This window comes from Sander vitreus, chromosome 8, assembly GCF_031162955.1.
Source record: "Sander vitreus isolate 19-12246 chromosome 8, sanVit1, whole genome shotgun sequence".
NCBI classification, from domain to species: Eukaryota; Metazoa; Chordata; class Actinopteri; order Perciformes; family Percidae; genus Sander; species Sander vitreus.
The window spans coordinates 22,108,478-22,132,674 of record NC_135862.1 but is presented as its reverse complement, the minus strand read 5'-3'; the positions used below and the strand labels follow the sequence as shown (position 1 = coordinate 22,132,674).

Genomic DNA, 24,197 nt, shown 5'->3' with positions numbered 1-24,197 from the left:
ATTAGTAGGCTATTTAAATATAAATCAACGACCAAACTACTTTCACCGGAAGAGTTTACACAATTTAATTTAGTATTTGTCCTGCGCTTACGACAAGTGTATGCACTATACAGGATTTACCCTATTATACTTTAATGACATGAATTGATAGGTCAAACAGCAAACAGCCACCCACAAATAGTCTATAAATAAAGCATCAGGCTGTCTTTGAAATTTCACATGAACAATGGTTAAAGTTACTCAGGCTACGGAAGAATACCATAATTCCTCCGTTCAATTAGGTCTAAGCGACGCATCCTTAACAAACAGCCATGTATATCGGCTCTTCCAGTCTCTCCACTGCTGGCTGTTCCAATTTAACGGGAGAGAGGAGCAAGAGGGGTTAGGATGGTGACCGGCCTCAGACAAGCTGTTACCATCACCATCTTCAGCCAGAGAGGACATTATTTCTTCTTCTTGTGTTGTCACCCCTGCGGGAGGTGTGCTAACAGGGCTTGCAGCAGGTGAATTGGTTGTGCTATTAACATCATCGCTACACAATTTATTAGTAACCAAAATAAATTAAACTGCCTTGTTTTCCTTTGCCACGGCTATATGATGCTAACTGCAGAATGGATTTCAAGGACTTTGCGGCCGATAAATGGCCTCCAACGTTCATATTTTTTCTACGAATCTTTGAGTTAACATGTACTAAATATGAGTTAAATTTGCACCGCAGCGCTGCCACGCCTTGATGCTCATGACAAGAATAGCATGTATAGTTATCTTTATTTAAGTGAATTAGGTTTAAATCGCTGTCATGCATGAATGAATTATATTTTTGCAATTTTACACATAATTATCCACGATGATCACATTACCCAAAACTGAAATTGCACGTCAATGTTTTTAGAGACCCCCAAAATTTCACAAATCACGTTTTCAGGGGAGCCCATGTCTTATTAAGGGGAGCCAAGCTCCCCCTAGCTCCCTCGTAGTTCACACCCTGCATTTTCCGTCCTGACAGTGGAGCCTGCACTGGAACAAACTCCACAGCTTATTTTGTATTGTCAGACTCTGAGGGTTTAGAAAACAATCATCATCTTGTTTTAATCAAAAAACCTGAAATGGGGATTTCTTTAAGGACATCTTTTTAAAACCAGTACTCTTTGGAAGTGGTTTCAGCTCATAAGATGATGATGTAACACGTTTTGAGTCTCCTGGAGAGAAACAAATGGCAATTGTCACCATTTATGCCCTGTCAGCGTGTATGTTAAATAGGAAACTCCCTCTCTATCTTTACTAATGTGAGCAACTGCTCAGTGGGATTGTTTGGGTTGAAGACAGTGATAAAGGTTTGTCGGACGATACAATCATAGGGATACAGACAATCAAGCGCCTAATCACCACGGGGTACGGGGCCAAATGCTATGAAATTTGAAAATATCTACCTCTCAAATATTTGTAATGACCAGTCATCAAATGCCTCCAAAAGCTAAAAGAAACCTCCGCTCAATATTTAGTTTTAAACCAACTCACTGATCAACCAGCAACAGTGAACACAACAGCTGTGAGTGCGACTCGCAAGCGTTTACCAAAATGTTTGACTTTTATACTAAATCTGCAGTGCCAGCTGAGATGGTGGTCTATATATTAATGAAATGGTCTGCAACAGAATACCAGTGCCTCCAACACAGAAATTAGTTAATACATAAGGCGGTTCTGCCAGGGTTTTAAAAATTCAAACCAGTGGTGTCAAGTGTCAACTAGGGCTGCAACTGACAATTATTTTCATAGTTGATTAATCTGTCCATTATTTTCTCAATTAACCGATTAATTGTTTGGACTATAAAGTTCCAAAAGATGGTAAAAAATTTTGATCAGTGTTTTCCAAAGCCCAAAATGACGTCGTCACAAGATGTTTTGTGTGTTATATATATGTATAGTCATTTTGTTTTATAAAAAAAGAAAAAAATCACTGGTCAAAAAAAATACAAAAAATAAAAATAAATAAATAAACATATATATATATATATATATATATATATATATATATATATATATATATATATATTAGTGCTGTCAGTTAAACGCGTTAACGACATTAACGCAAACCCATTTTAACAGGGTCAATTTTGTTTATCGCGAGATTAACGTTCTTTTTGGCCTAGCAAACTTTTTAGTTTTTTTCACATGCTGTTGCAACAACTAGTAACGTTAGAAGAACTACAACACCACACCGGATCTAGCTAGAACGGAAACAAAACAACAGGCACGCTGCACACACTTGTTTGGGCTGCACTTCTCTCTGATGCTCCAAAAACGGACATTAGAGGCAACTGAAACGTCGCAGCACGGGACGCTAGTCAACACTACACTTAGCAGCAGGTAACGTTAGCCTACCATTAGCTAGCAGCTGGAGTAAACACAAGTTAAAATGCTGACAGCTAAATGGTGTAAAGTGTGACTGTATTTCACTGGAGAGGTTTCTAACACCAGACTGTAGCTGCCGTTGTCTGAAAAACACAGACTCAGCCTCGCCTCGCCAGCCTCGTGGTGCATTCATAGTTATTGTAAAATACCCTTTTCCCATCCAATGGTTGTTTTTGCCGTTTTGTGCTCCTTTTTTTTTTTAGATCAACTTTTTATTGTTTTTTTTTTGAACATACAGAACAGACAAATACAATTGAACAAGGTGCTCCTTTTTTAAATATATATATAAATCTTTCGGTTCAGGCACCGTTTTAAAAGTATTGTTGTATCATGTTGATAAGAACATTAAAGTGAGAAAAAAATAATGGGACAAAAAGAAATCAAGGGACATTTAGAATAGAGAAAAATTTACAATTAATTGCGATTAATTGCGAGTTAACTATGACATTAATGCGATTAATCGTGATTCAATATTTTATATATATATATATATCCTGATCGATTATCAAAATAGTTGATTCATTTTTTGGTTGACAACTAATCGATTAATCAATTAATCTTTGCAGCTCCAGTGTCAACTCTCTGTTGTAAAAATGTAGAACAGTTCACAACTAGTCCAAAACACAAATTGTGTGCTGGAGGATTTTGATCCCAATTAAGTTTATTTGTTATGCTGCTCTTAAGGGTGTTGCATTACACTCCCGCGTAGCAATAGCAGATGAGACAAGAAAATGAGCAAAAAAACAACCAAAGAGATTGATTTTAAATGACACTTTTTCTTTCTTTTTAATGAGGGCATAAAATATCTTGTTACATTATGATCCCGGATATATAGGGTCTTTATTCACCCAATAATATCTTGGGCATGTCTGGCCTCTGCTCCAGGTCTGGCCTCTGCTCCAGTGCCTTTCTCCTCAGGGGAATTTCACACTGGCTGGAGCCCTGACTGTAATGAGGTGGTAGCAGTCTGCAGAAGAGAAATACCATGAACCAGCAGAGTCCGCTCTAATAAAACACCCCAAAAGATCTTGGCCTTGGTAAACACGAGCAGTTTGTTAACTGGTTGACTGACCAACACATTCTGTCGTGTTTAATGGTTATGCTCAAACAGGAAAAGAAATATTGATAATGTGTGTGCAGTAATTTGCTCAGCTCAACCCCTCTCTAACTAACTCACTCACTAACAAATTTGCGGAGGAAAACAGAAGTTATTTAATTTGTGTAATTTGCAGTTTGTTATCGGGGTTTGTTTCTCATTTGGTCTATGACCATGTTCATATTGTGTGGTTTCTCCCAAAAAACTTTCCCAAAATCATAATTTCTTGTGTCTGACAAATCGGTTAAGTTCCCATACCACACTTATTGTTCATTGCAATATGGACTTTATATGTACACTTTAAACTGAAACTTGTTTAGAGTAAATGTGACAATGGTAACCAGTGAAAATATGTTTGTTCTGTGGGATTTGTGAAGTTTGGGTAACGCTTTTACAGGCCACCTTGTACAGCATAATTACTCCAGAGTTACGGTGTAATCTTTTGTACTCTCTCTTTTTGCACTAGTACAGTACGTACCAATACTTATTACGCTGTATGTTGCGTGCCGTGATCTAAAGCAGCGGTCCCCAACCCCCGGGCCGCGGACCGGTACCGGTCCGTGGGTCATTTGGTACCGGGCCGCAGAGAAAGATGACTCACTCTTGACACTTGTCTCGGTCACATGATACATTGCCGCTAAAATTAAACCCACAAGCTAGCAAAATGAGTAAAAAACAAATGTCTTTGGAAAGTCTCTTTGTGAAGGGGAAAAGGCCCAGTGAGGAGACATAAGAAGAGCCTACGACTTCCAAGAAAAAGAAAGCTGCATTTAACAGACAATACCAGGAGTCCTACTTAAAATATGGATTTATCGCGACATGTGATTCCCGCGCACCAAGTCCACTCTGCATAATATGCGGCGACCGGCTCTCTAATGAGGCAATGAAGCCTTCAAAACTGCTTCGCCACTTGGAGACCAAGCACCCTGCATTAAAAGACAAGCCTTCGGAGTATTTTGAAAGAAAAAAGCATGAACAAGAAGGACAGAAGCAATTACTGAGGGCCACCACATCAACAAATATGAGTGCACTGAGAGCATACTTGGTGGCTAATCGTATTGCTAAGGCTAAGAAGCCATTCACCATTGGTGAAGAATTGATCCTGCCCGCCACTAAAGACATTTGCCGTGAACTTCTAGGAGAGGCTGCGGTTAAAAAGATAGCACAGGTGCCTCTTTCGGCTAGCACCGTCACTCGGCGCATTGAGGAAATAGCAGAGGACATTGAGACACAATTGTTGGAGAGGATTAATACATCACCGTGGTACGCACTCCAGGTTGACGAGTCTACAGATATTGACAACAAGGCAATACTACTTGTTTATGTGCGATATCTTTAACAGGAGGATGTGCATGAGGATATGTTATGTGCACTATCATCGCCAACCAAAACCACAGCCACAGAACTATTCAAGTCGCTGGATGATTATATATCAGGAAAACTGAAATGGTCCTTTTGTGTTGGCATATGCACAGACGGAGCTGCTGCCATGACCGGATGGCTGTCTGGTTTAACTACTCGGATTAAGGAGGTTGCACCTGAATATGAGTCTACGCATTGTGTCATTCACAGAGAAATGCTGGCTAGCCGAAAAATACCACCGGAACTTAACAGCGTTTTGAATGATGTCGTTAAAATTATTAACCACATCAACACCCTTAACTTGCGCCTGTTCGAGCAGCTTTGTGAGGAGATGGACGCGGAGCACAGACACCTTCTCTTATACACAGAAATAAGATGGTTATCCCGAGGGAGATTGCTCGCCAGAGTGTTTGAATTACGAGAGTCGCTGCAGCGATTTCTCTCAGAAAAAAAGTCACCGCTGGCAGCATATTTCAGTGACGAGGAATGGGTCGCAAAACTCGCATACTTGTGCGACATATTCAAACTGCCACTTCAGGGGGAAATGACAACTGTCTTCAAGTTGGCAGATGAAGTAGCTGCATTTAAAGCCAAACTGGATTTGTGGGGACGGCGCGTGAACAGAGGTATATTTGACATGTTTCAAACATTCGCGGGGATTTTGGAAGAGACTGAGCCCGAGTCTTCATTCTCCCAGCTGGTGCACGATCACCTGTCTTTGCTTTTCAAAGAGTTTGAGCGCTACTTCCCAACCACAAAAGACCCACGAACTGCCAAGGAATGGATCCGCGACCCATTTGTCAACAAACCAGGTGAATCCAACATGTCTATGCAAGAAGAAGATCAACTGCTGGAGATCGCAAATGACGGCGGCCTTAAAAGTATGTTCGAGACAACAACTCTGCCAGTGTTCTGGATGAAAGTCACGGCAGAATACAATGAGATCGCCACAAAATCACTGAAAACCCTGTTGCCATTTCCGACATCCTATTTGTGTGAAGCGGGATTTTCTGCAGTGAGAACAACCAAAACAAAATTACGGAGTAGACTGGACATAAGCAACACACTTCGGGTGTCATTGTCTCCAATTACCCCTAGATGGGACCGTCTCGTTGCAGAGAAACAAACTCAGGGCTCCCACTGATTTAACGTTATGATGAGTTGTATTTTTCATGCACTTTATATTTGTTTTTGTGTTGTATCTTATTTTGAAGGGATGTTTACACGTTACCATAGCGACCAGAGAGTGTTAGGGGGCAGAGAGGATGTTACTCATGTTATGTTGTTGGCGCAATGTTACGAGGACGCTGCTAATAAAGTTGCATACGAGTACACAGTGGATTCACGTTTATTATTATATTTAGAAAATACCACAGTTTTTATGCCGGTCGTAATATTGTCTGACATTAAACAGGTCCGTGGCACAAAAAAGGTTGGGGACCGCTGATCTAAAGCGTTACCGGAGTTTGGTATAACAATAAACCTGCAACAAGGTATAGCACTTTTCTGTTGCTAATTTAAATGAAGCTGTGAAATGTTAGAAAAGAAAATTTTTATTATTCAACAAATTTGTCTTTGATGCAGCATGTTGTTAGACACCCATGTTGTCTAACTACCTTTGCGACGTCTGTCTGCTCCACAGAATATGCACCTGTCAATGGTTTTACTTGCTTTAGTGCAGAGGAGTGATTGTTTGTTTTTAGCTTTTTTCTAGTACGATTATTGGGTGGTGGGCGCAGTGGGTTGATGGCTGCACAGTGCTTATGTGAGGATACCATGTTCCAGCAGCATGAGGACATTTCTTTAAATTTACAAAAGAATAAGTGCAGAAAGAGACAACAAAAGATTTGAGAGATTAACACTTGTAATAAGTGTCAACATTCCAGCGTATTTTCACCAACACTACTTTTTTTAAGATTGTTAGACGTGGGTACAGATTGTATATGCATTTCTTCACCTGTCATAGTTTTTCAGAATTATTCTTGTTGTTGGGTGCTGCCTAGCAAAATGAGCAATCCTGCATTCCACTTGGACTCAATTGCCTGAATGGCAGGTGTTTGAGTGATTGCCATTGACCGATGTTGATAAGATTTGCATTAGTGCTTAAATATTACATAATGTGTGTGTTGCAGTGTAACAAGCAGTTAACAGCTACATAAAGTCACTTTATTAAGTGTGGTTGAACACTTTCCACGATAATGTGAAAAATGGTATTGTTTGTGATGAAATTATTTTCTTCTGAAAGAAACCCTAATGTAGAGTTGTCCTTACATTGCTCAGTACATATCTGTGTGAATTGTTTGAGGATTTGAGATTGTGTGGGGATATGGAAATTGGGTGTCATAAATCAGAAAGTACGTTTCATTTCAAATCTGGCTCCAGATTTCAAATACTGAGTACCCACACAGTTAAACATGTTTTTGTTTAATTAGAAAGTAATTACCCATGTAACCTCTTATGCCCTTGTTCCTTTCGACCAATAGTTACCCAGTAAGTATTTTATTATATATGTGTACATTACTACACTGTAATTTGCCAGCTGTCTAAAGTGTTACTTATGAGTTCCTGAACTTGATTTTCTCTCTTTCAAAGTGTCTTCTCACAGTTACACAAAATTCTCCAAGACAAGGCAACAGCATGTTTTTTGGAAATGTGTTGATTTAGTTCATATGAAATTCCTAATTTAAGTATACATTGAAGCCATTGAGTAAATACTTAAACTGAAAAAATAAAATGCTTTGCCAGTGTTCTTACCTATCAGTTAATGTTACTCTTTTTAACAAAAGTCACACAGCCAAACAAGGTAACCAGGTAAGTATCCAGATACCTGCTATTGCCTCCCTACCTACTCCAAACTTCACACGGCATGATGCAAACACAAACATCCAGGGCAGGACATGTCTTCTCATGTTGTCACATATGATGAAGCAGAAAACAGATCTGTTGTAGGAAAAAGAAAAAAAGAATCAAAGGACAGACCACAGAAACATGGTGAGGTTGCTTGGTTATGTTCCGTAGAGTCCTCTGGGATGTGGTCTTTTTATAATAGTCCATCAGCCACAGCTTTAGGGCATAGGTTATCAGCAATGGGCCCTGCTGAATCACATTTTAGCTTAAGAAAATGGGACATATTGACATGCTGTATGCTTCTGAGAAAGAAAATGTACTTAAAACTGTCAATGACTAATAGAAGTCTTGATTAGAAAAATGTGTGCCTTACAAGGTTGGAACATAGTGGTTGTAATAAAAGCAATAACTTGCTGCTCAGCAATATCTCTTAGTGTTCTTCTTGACAACCCAAAGCATCGCTATGGAAATATCTCTTGAACATCTATCAGTTTCACAGTGTAAATCTGGTGCTTGGTGATGACAGTGAAAGGTATTTAGTAATTATAACAGTAATCTCTATAAACACATTTCTGCAGATGAATGCAGAATCTGTAGGTAATGGGACAACATGTTGGTATGGTCTGGTTTCCGTTTTTAGTTTGTTTGTAGTCAGAGTAGTATTGACCAATCATGTTTGAGTGGGCTTTGGTTGCATGAAGATGAACAATGAAGAACAAAAGAGGCGGATCTATATATCTTGGCTATAGTCTGACAGTTTTAGACATCATCTCTCAACTCAAACTCCATTCTCGTGTCTCAAGTTGCTAATTGGACTATAAACAATGACTGGCACACAGAAGGAATTAAGTCCTGGCTCAGAATCTGCTAAATATTGGCCGATGCCCCCAGAGGCTAAATCATTGTCAGACCGATAGCAGTTTCTGAGAGTGCTATAACAGTAAAGCCCAAAATGCAATAGGAATTAAATTAATGCTGCTAACAGGCAATGTGAAGCCTTTGGGGATTATTTGTAGGTAAGACGAATTCTGGATGTAACTACCAAACACAAAACCATAGTATACATGAGGTTAAAGTTTCTAATGCAAACACTGTTGCCACTGCTAGAAAACATGCATAAAACACCACTAGTGGCTGGCTAAAAATAATTTACAAATTATACATGCATGGATGACACACAAAATATGATCGTATGACATCTCTTAAATACTCTAATATGTGTCCATTATTTATTTTGACTGTATGTTGATATTCATACATATTTATAGAGCAGACACAGAGCAACATTAGCATTCATTTTGAGTCATCATTTCAGTTAGTTTATTCTACCTTAAAAGTGCACTGTAAGTCCATTATTCTCTCTCCTTTCAGCTCTGTTTTGGTCTCCACTAACTCCTGAGGGAAATATCTTGTTCTGCAGCAGCTGGAATGCTCCACTATGTTCACCAGCTAGTCACTAACTTTGTCTGTCTACCGTTTGGTGTTGGACAGGTAGTGTACACCCGGTATTAGTGCGGTGCGGAGAGCAGTTGTGGGCTGTAATACCCAAATAAAAAATGCTAACACACATCGACATTTTCAGCCATAGCTGAATTGGATGCTCGATTGACATTGAAAGTTAATTATTTTATCTGCCTGCAACTGTTAGACTGAGCTAAAGTGAGCTAAACTGAATCAATATGTTAGATTACACATCAACTCAAGTGTGCACATTACACATTATAAAACACACACACGCAAAGTTTTATCAAAATCATTTGATCTCTCTCAACTGTTGCTTTTGGATTTAACATTGATCAAACTTCAAGAACTGCATGAGCAATACAGAGTGATAGAAAAAGAAAAAGATAGAGAAGAGAACAGTTACAGGATACACATGAAATCTACTCACAGGAAACCAATAAATATGAGTTTGTGAATGATCGAGTGAGTCAGAGGCCATATTCATGAAACTCTTTGCACTGGAAACCCTTCTCAGAGACAGTTTTCAGCACACTTGTTTTGTACGCCACAATCACTCGTACCTGAAGTCAGACCATAAGTGTCTGCTCTGCCTTCTCTCTCCCAGTGATTTATTTAGCAAGTGAAAAGCCCAGTCAAGTGACTTCTTGAAAGATGGGAGTTTGAATCCAATTTGTCTCCCATGTGCTTAGAGTGCACCCTTGTAATGTGTCTTGTGTTTGGGCTGAGTTGAACAGGAGTTAGCCCTCTCTTTCTTTTATCTTAGTACTTACTAATAATGTCCTCTTTCTCACTTTCTATTCCCTTTGTGATGTTCAGGACATCCTGTGAAAGGGTCAGAAGTCATTTAGTTTCTCTTACTTTGGCAAAGGTCTGATGTGCCATTAGCCATAGCTTCCCTCTCTATGTCGGTCTTCCCTGTTGTCAGCTCCATTCCCTTCAATGGTCACGCTAAAACTACTTAAAAGGCACTATCAAACTTGATCTGTCTACATGGTGCTTCTGAGAATTCTCACACTGAGACTCTAAAAGAAATGCTGCATAATTATTTACACTATTCCAAAGCAAATAGGCAAGGGAGGAGTAAGTGCTTTAGCAATCACAGTGACATTGATGGAACTAGATATGCTGATAAAACCCGTACGACCATGCTCTAAAAATGAATAATGTCAGAAAGCAAATTTGAGTTGATATCATGCTGTCATAGCATAAGCTATTTAAGGCTGTACTTTACCATATGGTGCTTTAAAGTTATTTATAAGTGGAGAAAATACAGTATTGACATGTGTTTGTCTCAAAACTTTCTGTGGAATTGAAAGCCTACAGTAAAAATGACCCTGAGTAATTCAGGGAACCTAGAGCTGAAAGGGTATTTCCAGAGGATGTTCAGGTCTACTTGACTTTGTTTAGTACAGAGTAAATTGCACTAAATATGATTTCTCTCGCAATTTTATCCCACAGTTAGGTATCTTGATACTGATAGTGTTGAACACTATATACATGGTGAAAATGTAGGAAACAAGGCCTTCCTGCAACATAACATTCTCGCTCTGTTTCCCTCGCCTATAGACCTTTTTCACGGCAGACATGTTGACATGTCATAGTAGGAAAAGCACAGGTGTATTCAAAACCATTAATGATGGCTGCATTCCACTTAGGAGAGGCCCTGGTATTGTGCATGCTGACTCACTGAAATAGCTTACACTATAAATAATAAAAATACATAATATCCATGTTCGTCTATCCAGAAAAATATGTATTAGTTTAATTCTGACAACAGTAACTTGTGCCTCTCTATGAGATGACTAAATCACTTAAGCCTACTTGACCATAAACACAAAAGTCAGTCTAATGAATAACAAATAACCAGTATTTAGCAATAAAAATTATATGGAATAATATTGTATAAAAAATGTATACACCACTTTATGGTGAAAACATCATTATTTATGTCAAGGAAACATAGGTGACAAACACATAATAATATAATGCACTAAGACTCTCAAATATCTATTTGCTGTAGATCAACTTCTCATTTAATGTGCTCAGTCAACACACATCTCTCCCTCCTCTTGTTGGGGAACTAACCTCAATGATACATTAGCCTAATTCATTTTAAGTAATTTATAAACCTCTGGACTGTAGTAGCTCCAATGTGTTTCAACAAGATTTCTGCTCATGTTTAAAACATTGTGCACATTCAAAATAAAACTCATCCGATCTGTGTTTTGAGATTTGGACGATTTGTGATATTTTGAGTAAAAAAGTTGTAATATTATGAAAATAAAGTCATAACTTGATACAGTCACAATGTGTTATGAAAAAAATCCACCTGCCCTACAGTCTGCTGTGCATTACGTTATTCCTTTGCTGTATGGCAGTATCTAGACAGTCTGACAGACACAGAGCCCCATTTGGGTCTCTGAATGAGACAAAGTTTAGGGAAGTATCTGCACGCTGCTCTGCATCGGAGGTAAAAATCCAAAACTATGGCAGAAATATATGAAGCATGCACACATCGCAACACTTCTCCTGCAGCGTGCACAGCAGAACACCTCCATTATAATCAATAGAAGGCAGAGGTTTTGCTCTCCCTCGATGCTCGCAAAGCATTTGACCGGATTGAGTATGAGTATCTTCTTGCAACTCTGAGGAGGTTCGGTTTTGGACCGGCTTTTTGTTCGTGGATAAGGATCCTGTATGCTACACCACAGGCCTCCGTCCGTACTAATAAAATAATCTCCAAATATTTTCCTATATGTAGGGGGACAAGACAGGGCTGTCCATTGAGCCCACTTCTGTTTGACCTCGCCATTGAACCACTAGCGGTTGCATTTAGGAGTGCCGAGGAGCTCATGGGTGTTGTTAGGGGGGGTCAAACTCACAAACTGTCTCTATATGCGGACGACCTGTTACTTTACCTGTCCGATCCTTGCACCTCTATTCCTAAGGCATTAGAAATTATCTATAGCTTTGGAGAGATTTCAGGCTACAGAATCAACCTTACTAAGAGTTTGCTCTTCCCTATTAATGACCAGGCTCGACAGATATCTATTGAGGCATATCAACTAAAAGAAACTCGTGACACTTTTACCTATCTTGGCCAAGGGCGTAAATCCCAGGGGGGTCGGAGGGGTCAGGACCCCCTCCTTCTAAGGGTTGTCCCCCCCCTAGAAATATCATTAAAACAATGCTGTGTATTGTAAATAACATAATGATGTATACTTAAAATATCTGTGTAAGTAGTAAAACAATACAAATCCCAAAAAATTATTTTTAAGTTTAGAAACATTTTGAGTCCCCCCCTCCCTTGCCTCATAGTGGTTTGGTCCACTGCATGCTGTACGTTAGGAATCGGATCTGCACTCGACTCACAGTCACATCGGTAGTGACAGGAATGTATCTAGTAAGTAGGCGGTTCAAGGCTATTTCATTCACATTAAACATCGGATGAAGTTGTTCTTTTCTCAAATAGAAATGATGCTGAATTAGTTATGACAAAAAAGTTAAAAAGTTAAAGCGATATAACGAGCGAACGAACGTTATGTGTGTGAACTGTCAGGGTTAATATTGAAGATCTACAGTGGTGTTTGAAGTGGCTTATCAGTGGGTTTGCTGCAGTTAAATATATATCCTCTGTCCCAGATGAAACCCTAATATTTATGCGGAGGGACGCTAAGATCATTTTATAATTATAATATGACCGTGTGGTGAACCTATGAACCTAATTCATATTTGATGAGCTTTACTAGTGGCTCACTAATTTACATTATGATCAGCTAATTTAACAAGTGTACTAAAAGTATTGTATTTCTTTTATATGGGGACAGTTTTTCAAAAATAAGTCATTATGTTTTAAGGTATTTTTTGTGCTTGTGTACACATGTCCTCTACGAGTACAATTGTGGCTGTATTATTTGTGTCCCCTTCAAAAATTGCTCTTCAGAAATTTTATGTTTATTGTCCCCCCCTACTGTTAGATCAGATTTACGCCCATGATCTTGGCGGTTCAGTAACAAGCAATACAGTGATTTATTCAAGTATAACTTTAAACCAGCCCTGGAAAGGGCCAAACAGGACCTTATCCGTTGGTCAGCGCTGCCTATATCGCTTGCTGTCAGGGTTAATCCCGTCAAGATGATAATTATGCCCAGGTACTTTCTTGTTTCATACAGTACCTCTTTTTATCCCAAAGTCTTTTTTCAGAGAGCTAGATAAATCTATATCTACCTTTATTTGGAATAAGACCATCCCACGAATAAGAAGGGCACATCTTGAGAAACAGAAAGAGGCGGGAAGCTTAGCACTGCTAAATGTTTTTACAATATTACTGGGCAGCTAATATTTATAAACTAATATACTAGGTCTCTGCGTCTTACGAGGGGGTGGATCTGTATGGGTTGAAATGAAACAACATTCCGCTCATCCGGTCTCCCTACCTTCTTTAGTATGTGCGCCATTGCCACTCAGTAAGCAGTGCCTCACAAATAATCTTATTGTGCTCACTTCGAATATGGTCCCAATTCAGGACCCACTTCAAACATAGACAGGCCATGCCCTTTCTCCCAATCTCGGCCAACGCACTCTTTCCACCCTCACTCATGGATACAGCATTTAAGTTATGGTTCAGGAATGGTCTGAAATGGGTGAAGGATCTTTTAAGGATGGTGTGTTCATGTCATTCGAGTGGCTGGTAAATGAGTATAATATCCCCAGTTCGCATTATTTCAGGTATCAGCAGGTGCGTGTCTTTGTTCGGGAAACATTTCCCTTCCTTTCTGTTACTATCACCAAATGACTGGATAGATGAGTGGTGGAAGGGGGATCTAAATCAAAGAGGAGGAGTGAGCAGATTATATGAGGATATCCAGATGATCGCCTCGCCGTCACTTAGTCTTATTAGGGCAGGGTGGGAGGTGGAATTAGGATTTTAAATGTCCGACGTCTCCTGGCAAAGCGCAATTAAGAGAATACAGTCAACTTCGATTTGTATCAGACATGGTTTACTTCAGTTTAAGGTGCTCCATAGGCTTCATCTATCTAGGATTAGGCTTGCCAGGATATATCCAGATGTCGATCCGACTTGCTCCTGATGCTGTCAGGCTACCCTCTATCATATGTTCTGGGCTTGCTAAAGTTGATACAGTTTTGGGCTTTAATTTTTTATACTTTTCCTTACATCTGTGACAGAGAGATAAGCCCTGCTCCTGAAATCACTTTCTTTTGCGCCCTTGTGCCCTGCACGTGCCTCTCTTACGTCTGCCGTTACTGCATATGGCAGTTGCCCACCAAAGAGATCCCCTTCTGGGATGTCTGCGTGTCGCCGCTGGTGGTATCCTTACCTTACTTGACTGTCCGCCCGGCTGCCATCGTCTGCCACTTCAGTTCCTCCATCTGTAAGCGGGCACAGAACTGCTGGGGTGCCAGCCCTAGCGAAAGGGGGGCCTAGGCAAACGTTGCAGCTCAGGTGGAGATCTGGCGGCAGGATGTAGCCGGTCCGTCAATCGGTACACAGGCGGTCACAGCTGTTCTTTGAAGTCTTCAAACTGCTAGTCACTAAAGAAAAATAGGGAGAAGATCTCTGGTCTCGCAGCTGCAATATACAGTAACTGTGGACGTAAGAGAGGCCCATGCAGGGCACAAGGGCGCGAAAGAAATCGTCACGACTGCGCATGTACGAGGGATAAACCCAACAGCAACAGCTCTTAGAGGGCGAAGCCAATACGATGTAGGCAGTTTTATTTTATACCATCTAGAGAACATGTGCTTACTCATGTGATGAGTATGAATGCAATGATAATGAGCTAATGCAATTATGGTCTATCTTGAACTAACATAACTTGCCAGAAAATGGGAAAAAATATTTACTAAAAGTCAAGAATAACACTTATCCAGAGATCATGATTACAAAATATCGTAGTCCTTTTCCAAATTCGGTCACATGGAGTCTTCTGTGAGTGTCATTCCATACTCCTTTTTGTTTCTTCTCATTTTCTAACAAAGGTTTTTGTTATTGTTGCAGCACTCTATGAATTACTAGGCCAGTGAGCAGATGGCAGTGGTATGAGGTTATTATCTAAGAACAAAAGGCTAATTGAGCCTATGGCTGATGTGAAAAAAGCAATGCAGGGTTAAAGGAGGCTTGCCCTGTGATTTTGAAAATCAAAAAGAATATAAAATAGATTTAGGCCTTTAATTTATTATTGGCCTCTTGAGTTTCGCTGATTTGCATGGCATGGTTTTTTGTTCTCACAGTACTGCCAGACTGAAGTCTGGCATATTAGGTTAGCTGGACATGCTTAAGGTTGTCACTCTCTCAAGACTCTTTTGAATGATTTTCCTTAGTCAGTCAGCATTTGTGTAATTGCCCATCACACACGCCAGTGTTTAAGAAAACAAAACAAAATCTCCACTGTAGAAATATAAAGCCATACCTGTACCTGCTGTTCACAAATACTCTCTCTCCTTCAGTATTATCCACTGTTAACCACTTCTTTTTCACTTTGTTCAGTCTCCTGTTTCTTCCTTTCCTCTCTCCATTGTTCAGCAAATCATTCTCACTTTTAATATAAGCTTCCCGAATGTGGATATTTAGGCATACTAGTAACAATTGTATTTTATGCTTTTTTTTCTTCATTTATAGTAGATTACATTTAAAATTCTGTCTTCTAAAGTAAATAAGCTTCTGCCTATTGTCGGTTTTCTGCTCATTCTGCTAATCCCTGGTTGACAGGTTCTGCTTTGCAAAGACCTTGTGCGTGGGTCTCTCTCTCACTCTCTTTCGTGTGTACATAAGCATCCCACTTCATTTTTTTCTCTCACAAAGGTTTAGGGTTTGTTAACTTTCACACATAACACAGAGCAAAAATGTGGAATGATAAAAATAAATATAAAGGCTTGAGTGAATTACTCATATATAGAAAATGTATGCGAATTTTCCCTTATTTTCAATTTTTTAACATAGACCCTTCATTGATATTGTAAACCCACCACCTCACATCGAACAAAATTCACTCAAGGATTAGGCAGGAAGAGAAACACTATATCAGAACAGTGGTTGGCCTTGATTTTGCTGACTAATTATTGCAAGAATGGCATGCCTTCCTCCCTCTGCCATTCTGTCTCATGAAACATTAATGAAACCAAGAAGGAGCCCACTGTCTACTCCATGTAGTCAGAGATAGACAGAGGGTTTCACTGCAATTGAAACCACGCCTGATAGAAGACGTTAACCTTGACCCAAGCTTCACATCATCTAATCATGCCTGACTGGTCTCTCAGGCTGACTCACCCAGCAGTTCCTTAGTACAGTCATGTGTGACCACATAAACACACACATTTGAACTGAATGTGTGTGCACTAATATACAGTAAATTGTGCACACAGACACAGAAATATGCAGAATTGAATCAAACAAAGTTAGACAAAGTGAACCAAAAGTTTAAAGAAACACTGTGATACTGTTGGTAAAATAGAAATAACTAATCTAATTGTTAGCATTGCTGACTCGTTAGCTTTGCTGTGAGCCTCTGAGATTTCTTCACCTTTTGTGTTAATGTATTAGGCTACATTTGTTTAGCATGTTCTGAATAAACATGTCAACAGGACCATTTATTTGTTTTCTAAATTATAGACAAAATGGAAACCATTTAAACTCTGTGTGTACCCACACTTGCAAGTAAACTTGTAAACTTATAAGCACAAATTCAGTGCATTACTTTTTACAGTGATTAAACTTGACTGACAAGACAGGAAATTGAGCCACTTGTTAAAGGTCCTGTACTCAACATTCAGAACATGAATATAGCGGCAAACCTAATATTTCCTTTGTAAAAATAAAGTGGAGTAATGGAGTAAACAGAGAATTGAGTCAAACTCCCTCTGTGTGCGTTATAATCCAAGAGTGCTTGTTAGTGCATTTGAGAGCATGTTAGCAGTATTAGTGGTGTTAGCCGTATGGTAAACACAGACACTAGTTGTTGCCATTCAATTGTCGATCAAATTTTAAGCAAACTTTTTAAATGTCACAAAAAAGTAGTGCAAATTCAGTGTGTTTCCATCAACTGGTTTGAAGTAAATAAACTAGGCCACAGCATAGTTTCAAGATATAGGTCGTTAAAGTGGTGGTTGCTAACCAGAAACAAAACAAATCACCTTGGCCATCTAACTGCATCTACATGAGAAAAATAGAAGAGAGGTCTTCAGGAATTTGGTTCAATTGAGCAAGTTTGCAATTGGCCATGTTTCAGGATGTCCGGAGACAAAGACACGTCATGGAAATATCCGGGAATTATTTATTCTATAAAATCATAACAAGAGCTAACTCAAGACACTTTACAGATAGAGTAGGTCTAGACCACACTTTATAATTTACAAGCATTTTTACGAGCAAGCATTTGGTGCAAATATCCCATTTAGCGAATCAACTTTTTTTCGACAAAGGCAATAACCATCTCAAGCGAACCTAAAAAGTTTTTTGCACAACCTCTTAAGAAACGCTTGAATTTTCAAGCTTTTTGGTCTAAACGTCATACCCACATTAACACTAGAACGGCCATGACGGTCATTTTGACCGTTTTGAAATTTATATGTGTAATAACTTTGCTGAATAAAAAAATACAATCCTGCTGCTGCCTGACTTTTCCTAAAAGAGTCTGTATTTTAATTTAAAATTGTTTTTATATACATTACACAAAAGGCAAAGAAAATACAATCACCTTTACCTATTTCGGCCATACACGGTCATATTGACCGCTCGGATTTTCGCTTAGAGATTATGGAGGAAAAAAGAGCAGCGGCGCACGGTCCGAGCAGCGCTGCGCACCGCAGCAGACGCCAAAATGGAGGCAGTGCCAGGTTAGGTTATAGCTAAATGTTCAAATAAGATACTTTTAATTTTTATTTGGCTGTTATGAGTTGAATGAATTTCCACACCATATTTTTGGGATATGAATGTATGAAATAATTACGGTTTACTATGCCATGATATAAATTATTGAAATACGTATTACTACTCAAATGTATAATTAAACTCATTAAAATGTACATTTCGGTGTTATTACGTTTTTCTAAAGATATCCTAACACAATACATAATACAATATCGCAATTAGGTATGTATCATGTATGTAATCTGGCGGTCATTTTGACCGCCAGATTACAGTTATGGAATTCTGGAAAATATGGAGTGTTAAAAGTGGTACAGCTCCCATATACTTTGACACTCAGGGATGATATATATATATATATATATATATATATATATATATATATATATACATCTGATATCATTGGAAAGGAAACACTCAAGTTTTTGTTACAAGTGTCAGGGTGAGTTACTCTGACACTTACTGACACAGAGTTACAGAGGCTAGAATGGAGGGTATTTATTTCCGTCCAAGTACAATACATCTGTAAAATTACTAAAATACACTGCTGTAAACACATATAGTGAGATACAGACAACACAATGCCATAGCCACATGTCTCAGCTTACTACAGAAAAAATCCAGAAGTCAAAAGACTCAAAAATGGATTTTTGCGTTTTTCTGATTTCCATTTGAAAAGTGCAAGGAAAAAGCCAATAAAGTACAAAAGAAAACACTTCTCAAATACACAACACACCCACATCAATCATACACATACTTGAAATAACTATATACATAAATATATAGAAATAATCGACTTGTCTGCTCATTGGCGAAAAATGTAGATGGGTCTTATAGCATTTAAATCTAACAGGTCAGAGGAGTCTTCAGCTTTCCATTGGTGTATCACAGGCAAACCTTTACCGACTGGCTTATACCAGGTGTCTATTGAACTCCGAGAATACAGTGACGCCCACATCAAGTTGCTAGGTGCCTCAGGAGAGAAGCGAGCAGCGATACAAGTGTGAAAATGAAAAACAGTTTAGCAATTTTCCATTGTGATTCGGCCAGAAACGTCAAGATTGTGAGGCGAACAGCTCGTTTTGGATATAATGGCTTGGATATTCCATTTCATTGGACTCTTGGGGATTGAAGAAAAAAAAGTTTTGGGCAAAAAATCCCCGCAGTGGCTAAAGGGACAAGGAAAAAGGTATGGGTGCATTAGACACCAGCTGCACAGTTTACCCTGTATTGTTTATTTTTTATAACTTTGTAGCAGTTGTATAACTGCTATAAATCATCTTATGCTTTGTGTATGGGCTTAATTGAATCATGAGAGACTAAGCTTTCAACTGGTGTCGCATGGCTATATATTTTGAAGATTTAATGCTTTAAAGTTATAAAAACGTTTATGAGTGGAGGTTACAGCGACGCCACAGCCACAAGGTGTGCCGTACATGGTACAGTGAACCTTAGGGAGGTTTTAATGAGTTTTGCTGCACATAAAAATAGAGGAATGGAAACACTACTAATGTGTAGAGTTCATACCTCAGAGCTCAGCCAAAACACAATCGAACTCCACCTATTGCACAACCACTTTACTGTATAGCTGAACCACTTCCATGATTTCACTGTCATCAAGTAATCGTACATGATTAGCAGGTAGTGTAGTGTACTATGGTAGTGTTTTTGTTATATTTTTGTAAGGGCATTATGCAGCATTTCCTATCATAAACCCTGCTCATATGCTCAGTGTTATTATTCAAGATATAAGGTAGATATAGTCTCACAGTGACATAGCAAATAACTTGTATGGCAGTTGGATTCTCGCGATATCACAAGATTACGCAATAATTGCAGGATCCCATATCACATGAAAATCCATCTTGTCAGGCTTCACCTGGGCCTGCCCTTTTCCAAACAGTTTCCAATGACGGCTTCTCAGACGGTTCAGTGTAACAAACCATCTGGCACGTCAAATTTGATACGTATCCATAATGCTTTGCATCTAAATGGAGCTCTCACACAAAACACTGTTAGGTCCTGTTTCTTATCCTGCGGCAGAAAAAGATGAATTCAGATGCAAAGGCATACTGCCATACATTTTTAACTATGTTTTACTATTCAAAATTTGATGCAAAATTTCAGCTAATGGATCCCTTCCATAGTGGGCCCCGTAATTACAGGTTCTTGCTCAATTGTGCGGACAACGTTGCTTGATCTCATGGTGCAACATTGCTGTTTGCTTTAGTGAATGTCACTGCTTGCAGATTCCCTTAGCACGCCATTGTGCACAATTGCTTGCCTAATCAAAGGGATTTGGGTTCAGGAAAATTGGCCAGTGCCAGCATTGTAATTTGTTTGATCAAAATGTGTTGTTTTATTAAATGCAAACCCAATGTGGACACATGCATGTTTTGGGTAAAAGAAAAATAAGAGTGGTGTAAGGAATGTTCATTTATGCTTTGGGTGATGGAGGTGCTCATATGGCTTAAGTTTTAAGGTAATCTTAACCAAACAGCTTAAAAAAACAATGGTTAAAAGAGCCATGGATATGTCGAGATTTCATTTAGTCTTAAGTAGTGCTCTGTGTTTTAATGGATTCTTCTGATTCTCTAATGCTGTTCATGACCAGCCTTTCAATGAAAAGTCTTTAGCTAATGTTGTACTTCTATACTCTTGGGAGACAGAGTGTGACAGCAGAGAGCCGTTCTCTGCACACATTTAAACCCAATTCCAAAAGTACAATTTGTCCCTCTTTTCAATATACATTAAACAGTCCAGCAATTGACATGAGGCAGTTTTGTGATAATAACAGAGAAATCAGTTGAGCATTCACTGGTGCATTCATCCTGGGGAGGATTGAAAATGGGGACATCTAATGCTTTGGCCTGGGAGATTTGTTAGACAGACTCGGATCTGACCACTTGCCACAGGGTGTGGTGTCGTGTAAACATCCACATAGGCAACCCTGACCTTTCACAATTTTTTTGTAGTTGTTGATGTTTTTGGTCTTCTCTGTCCTCTGTCACATGCCCCAGTCCCTTGAAACCATGCAGCGGATGGCACGAGGCATTGACCCCGAGGCCTCGTTCTAATATTCATGAATGCAGAGAAAGCCGATTTAATGCAAGAGCTATTTTTGTCCCCTTAGAAACAAATATGTGCATTAATAAAACACTTGCCCGAATTATAAATGCATTATGATAATGAAGTAAGGATTTGTGATAACACAACTCAGTGCTCAACCCTATGTTCATGTCACTGGAGAGCAAATAAAATGCATAATTATGACCTTGCCTGTACTCTTGATATACATAGCAAATTATTGGAAAAGGGACGGCAGCTACTGTATGTAATTCTTTCTTAAACAAAGTTCTCTTAGATAAGTTGTTGGCATGACTCATGTTACATTTCTGCATTAACATACTTTCACTCTTTTCTATTTTCAGTAAAAAGAACTATGTACAATATATGTACTAATGAAATGTAATTATTTTTCATCATGCCTTATTACTACACTTACCGAGACATCAATAGTTGAAAAGAATAAGGTGAAACAAGGAAACGTTCATGTCATACTAAATAAACATTCATTAATGGTGAAATCAGTGGGTGTGGGTTTCCAGGTAACACTATGACCTATAGAGTCATGCTTTACATATTTGTACGGAAAGTAGATTTTATAAAGGTTTGACGTCCTTGCTTTTTAGTCACCTTTAAGATTCCCAGCTTTGTTGCATTCCATTCAGTAAGACTCTGCCAAGTGGTAATGTGAAAAGAAAATATCCTCTTGCTTTTGTTGCAGGCTTTGCTGCCTCTCAAATAAGACGCTGGCTCAAAGTAGTGCCTTGAATTGGATTATCTTAAATACTTGGTTGCATTATTGATTTACTCATCCTTTCCATTAGCACTTAAGTGAAAGAGAGGGATTCATACAGTATGCCAAGTTCATTTGGGGAGAAAGATCTGGGAGCGAGGCTATAGTTCATCACACAAAATAAAGCTCAAGTTTTATAATTTATCAGACTCCACGGCCTTAAATCAAAACACAACCTACAATGCAATGTTACAGTTTAAACAGATGATTTATGCATTACACAAGTTATAAATTATGTAAGATCTGCACATTCTCTACAGTACAATCGGCTCATGTCAACCTGTCTCGCAGTAACGTCAATGAACAACAAAGAATGCTGTATTATAGATAAGCTTTCTATCTTGTATAATCACACTCAGTAGATATTTCCTGTGCCATTCATCTTTGTTTGCTGTCATTGTCTTTGTTTTCAGCCTCACTGTACTTTAGCTGCTCTCATCTTTCATTCAGATAAACATCTGTATTGAATGTAAATCTTGCATTCAATACAGATGTTTATCTGAATGAAAAGGGACGCATCAAAAGTCATCAGGTCACTATGTTGCTTTAATAATGTGATGTGATATAAGCAATACGCAACTTTCTTCTTTGCAATATAAACACACAGACTTGTTGTAGGGTGCAACAGATCAAGTGTATGTCACACATCTGCTCTGTGGTGGCAACTACTGTTTGCTGAATTGGTTATATTTAGTGACGTTGGATGTTTGCTTCTGTTTATCTACTGGCAGATATTCAATTAGGGGCAGTAACACAAACTTTTTGGTATAACTGATATTTAGCCTGTTCTTAACACTGAGTAAAAAACACAAGGAAGGCTATGAAAATGCATTGTGCCTTTGGTCCCTACAAAGGCTACTTTAAAAAGTATTACAATAATGCCACATACTGTAGTTTGAATTTTGACTTAATTCTTCTGTACTGTAGTACTTTTGCCATCATGAAGCTATGTTCATCTAATTTTGCAGGAAGCATTGCTTTTCACCTACATGTGATTAAAGTGCCATTTCAACACAGAAACAAACCAAACCCTCATTTTGATATTTTTTATGACAGGCACATCTCCAGCAATTCAATGTATTTAAACCTGGTCTGGATCCCTCCTCCCTCAACAACTACCGCCCAATATCCAACCTCCCCTTTCTGTCTAAAACCCTGGCACGTATAGTCGCCGCACAACTACAAACCCATCGTCATGCCAATAACCAATCCGAACCCCTCCAATCTGGTTTTCGCCCCCTCCACAGCACAGAAACTGCTCTCCTCAAAGTCCTCAACAACCTCCTCACCTCTGCTGACACCGGTTCCCTCAACAACCTGAATCCTCCTCGACCTGAGTGCAACCTTCGATACCGTGAGCCATAACATCCTGCTCACTAGACTCAAAGACCTCGGTATCGAAGGTACTGCACTCAGCTGGCTCCACTCCTACCTATCCAACAGATCCCACTTCATCTCTCTCCATAACCACACCTCTGCCACAGCCACAGTCACTCAAGGCGTTCCCCAAGGCTCCGTAATCGGCCCCCTCCTCTTCATCATCTACATCCTCCCTCTTGGTCAGATACTCCGCCACTTCAACCTGGACTTCCACTGCTATGCCAGTGACACCCAGATCTACCTCAGCACCAAATCCCCCCACAATCCTCCCCTCTCCCACATCAACTTCTGTCTGTCAGCTATTAAAACCTGGATGCAACACAACTTCCTCAAACTCAACAGCGACAAAAGAGAATTCCTCCTCATAGGCTCCAAATCCACACTCAGCAAAACCAATAAGCCCACTCTCACCATCGACGGCACCATTGTCTCCCCATCTCCCCAGGCCCCCAAACCATGGCGTTATCTTTGATTCTACCCTCTCCCTTGAGCTCCACATCCTTCATGTCATTAAAACCGCCTTCTTTCACCTGCGCAACATCGCCAAAATCAGACCCTCTCTCACACCCCCCGCTGCTGAAAGACTCATTCACGCCTTCCTCTCCTCCCGACTGGACTACTACAACTCACTTCTCTTTGGCATCAGCTCTACCAACATCAACCGACTCCAACTAGTCCAGAACTCAGCTGCCCGACTCATCACCCGCTCCAAATTCTGGCACCACATCACTCCAGTCCTAAAACAACTCCACTGGCTTCCTATCTCCCACCGGATCACCTACAAAATCCTGGTCCTCACCTACAAAGCCCTCCACCATCTGGCCCCCTCATACCTCACTGACCTCCTCTCCCCGTACCAACCCTCACGGTCCCTCAGATCCACCTCAGCTGGT

At 39.5% G+C, this 24,197-nt stretch overlaps 1 protein-coding gene across 1 annotated transcript in view; it reads left to right on the top strand.

Moving 5' to 3' along the window:
- LOC144521696 (protein FAM200B-like) overlaps positions 1-23,776 on the top strand; it is a 29,276-nt gene extending 5,500 nt beyond the window's left edge. The window contains 4 exon segments of the mRNA XM_078256248.1: positions 3,298-3,371; positions 4,263-5,885; positions 22,981-23,278; positions 23,604-23,776. Coding sequence (XP_078112374.1) covers positions 3,298-3,371; positions 4,263-5,885; positions 22,981-23,278; positions 23,604-23,776 — 2,168 coding nt within the window.
- Positions 23,777-24,197: the final 421 nt, after the last annotated feature.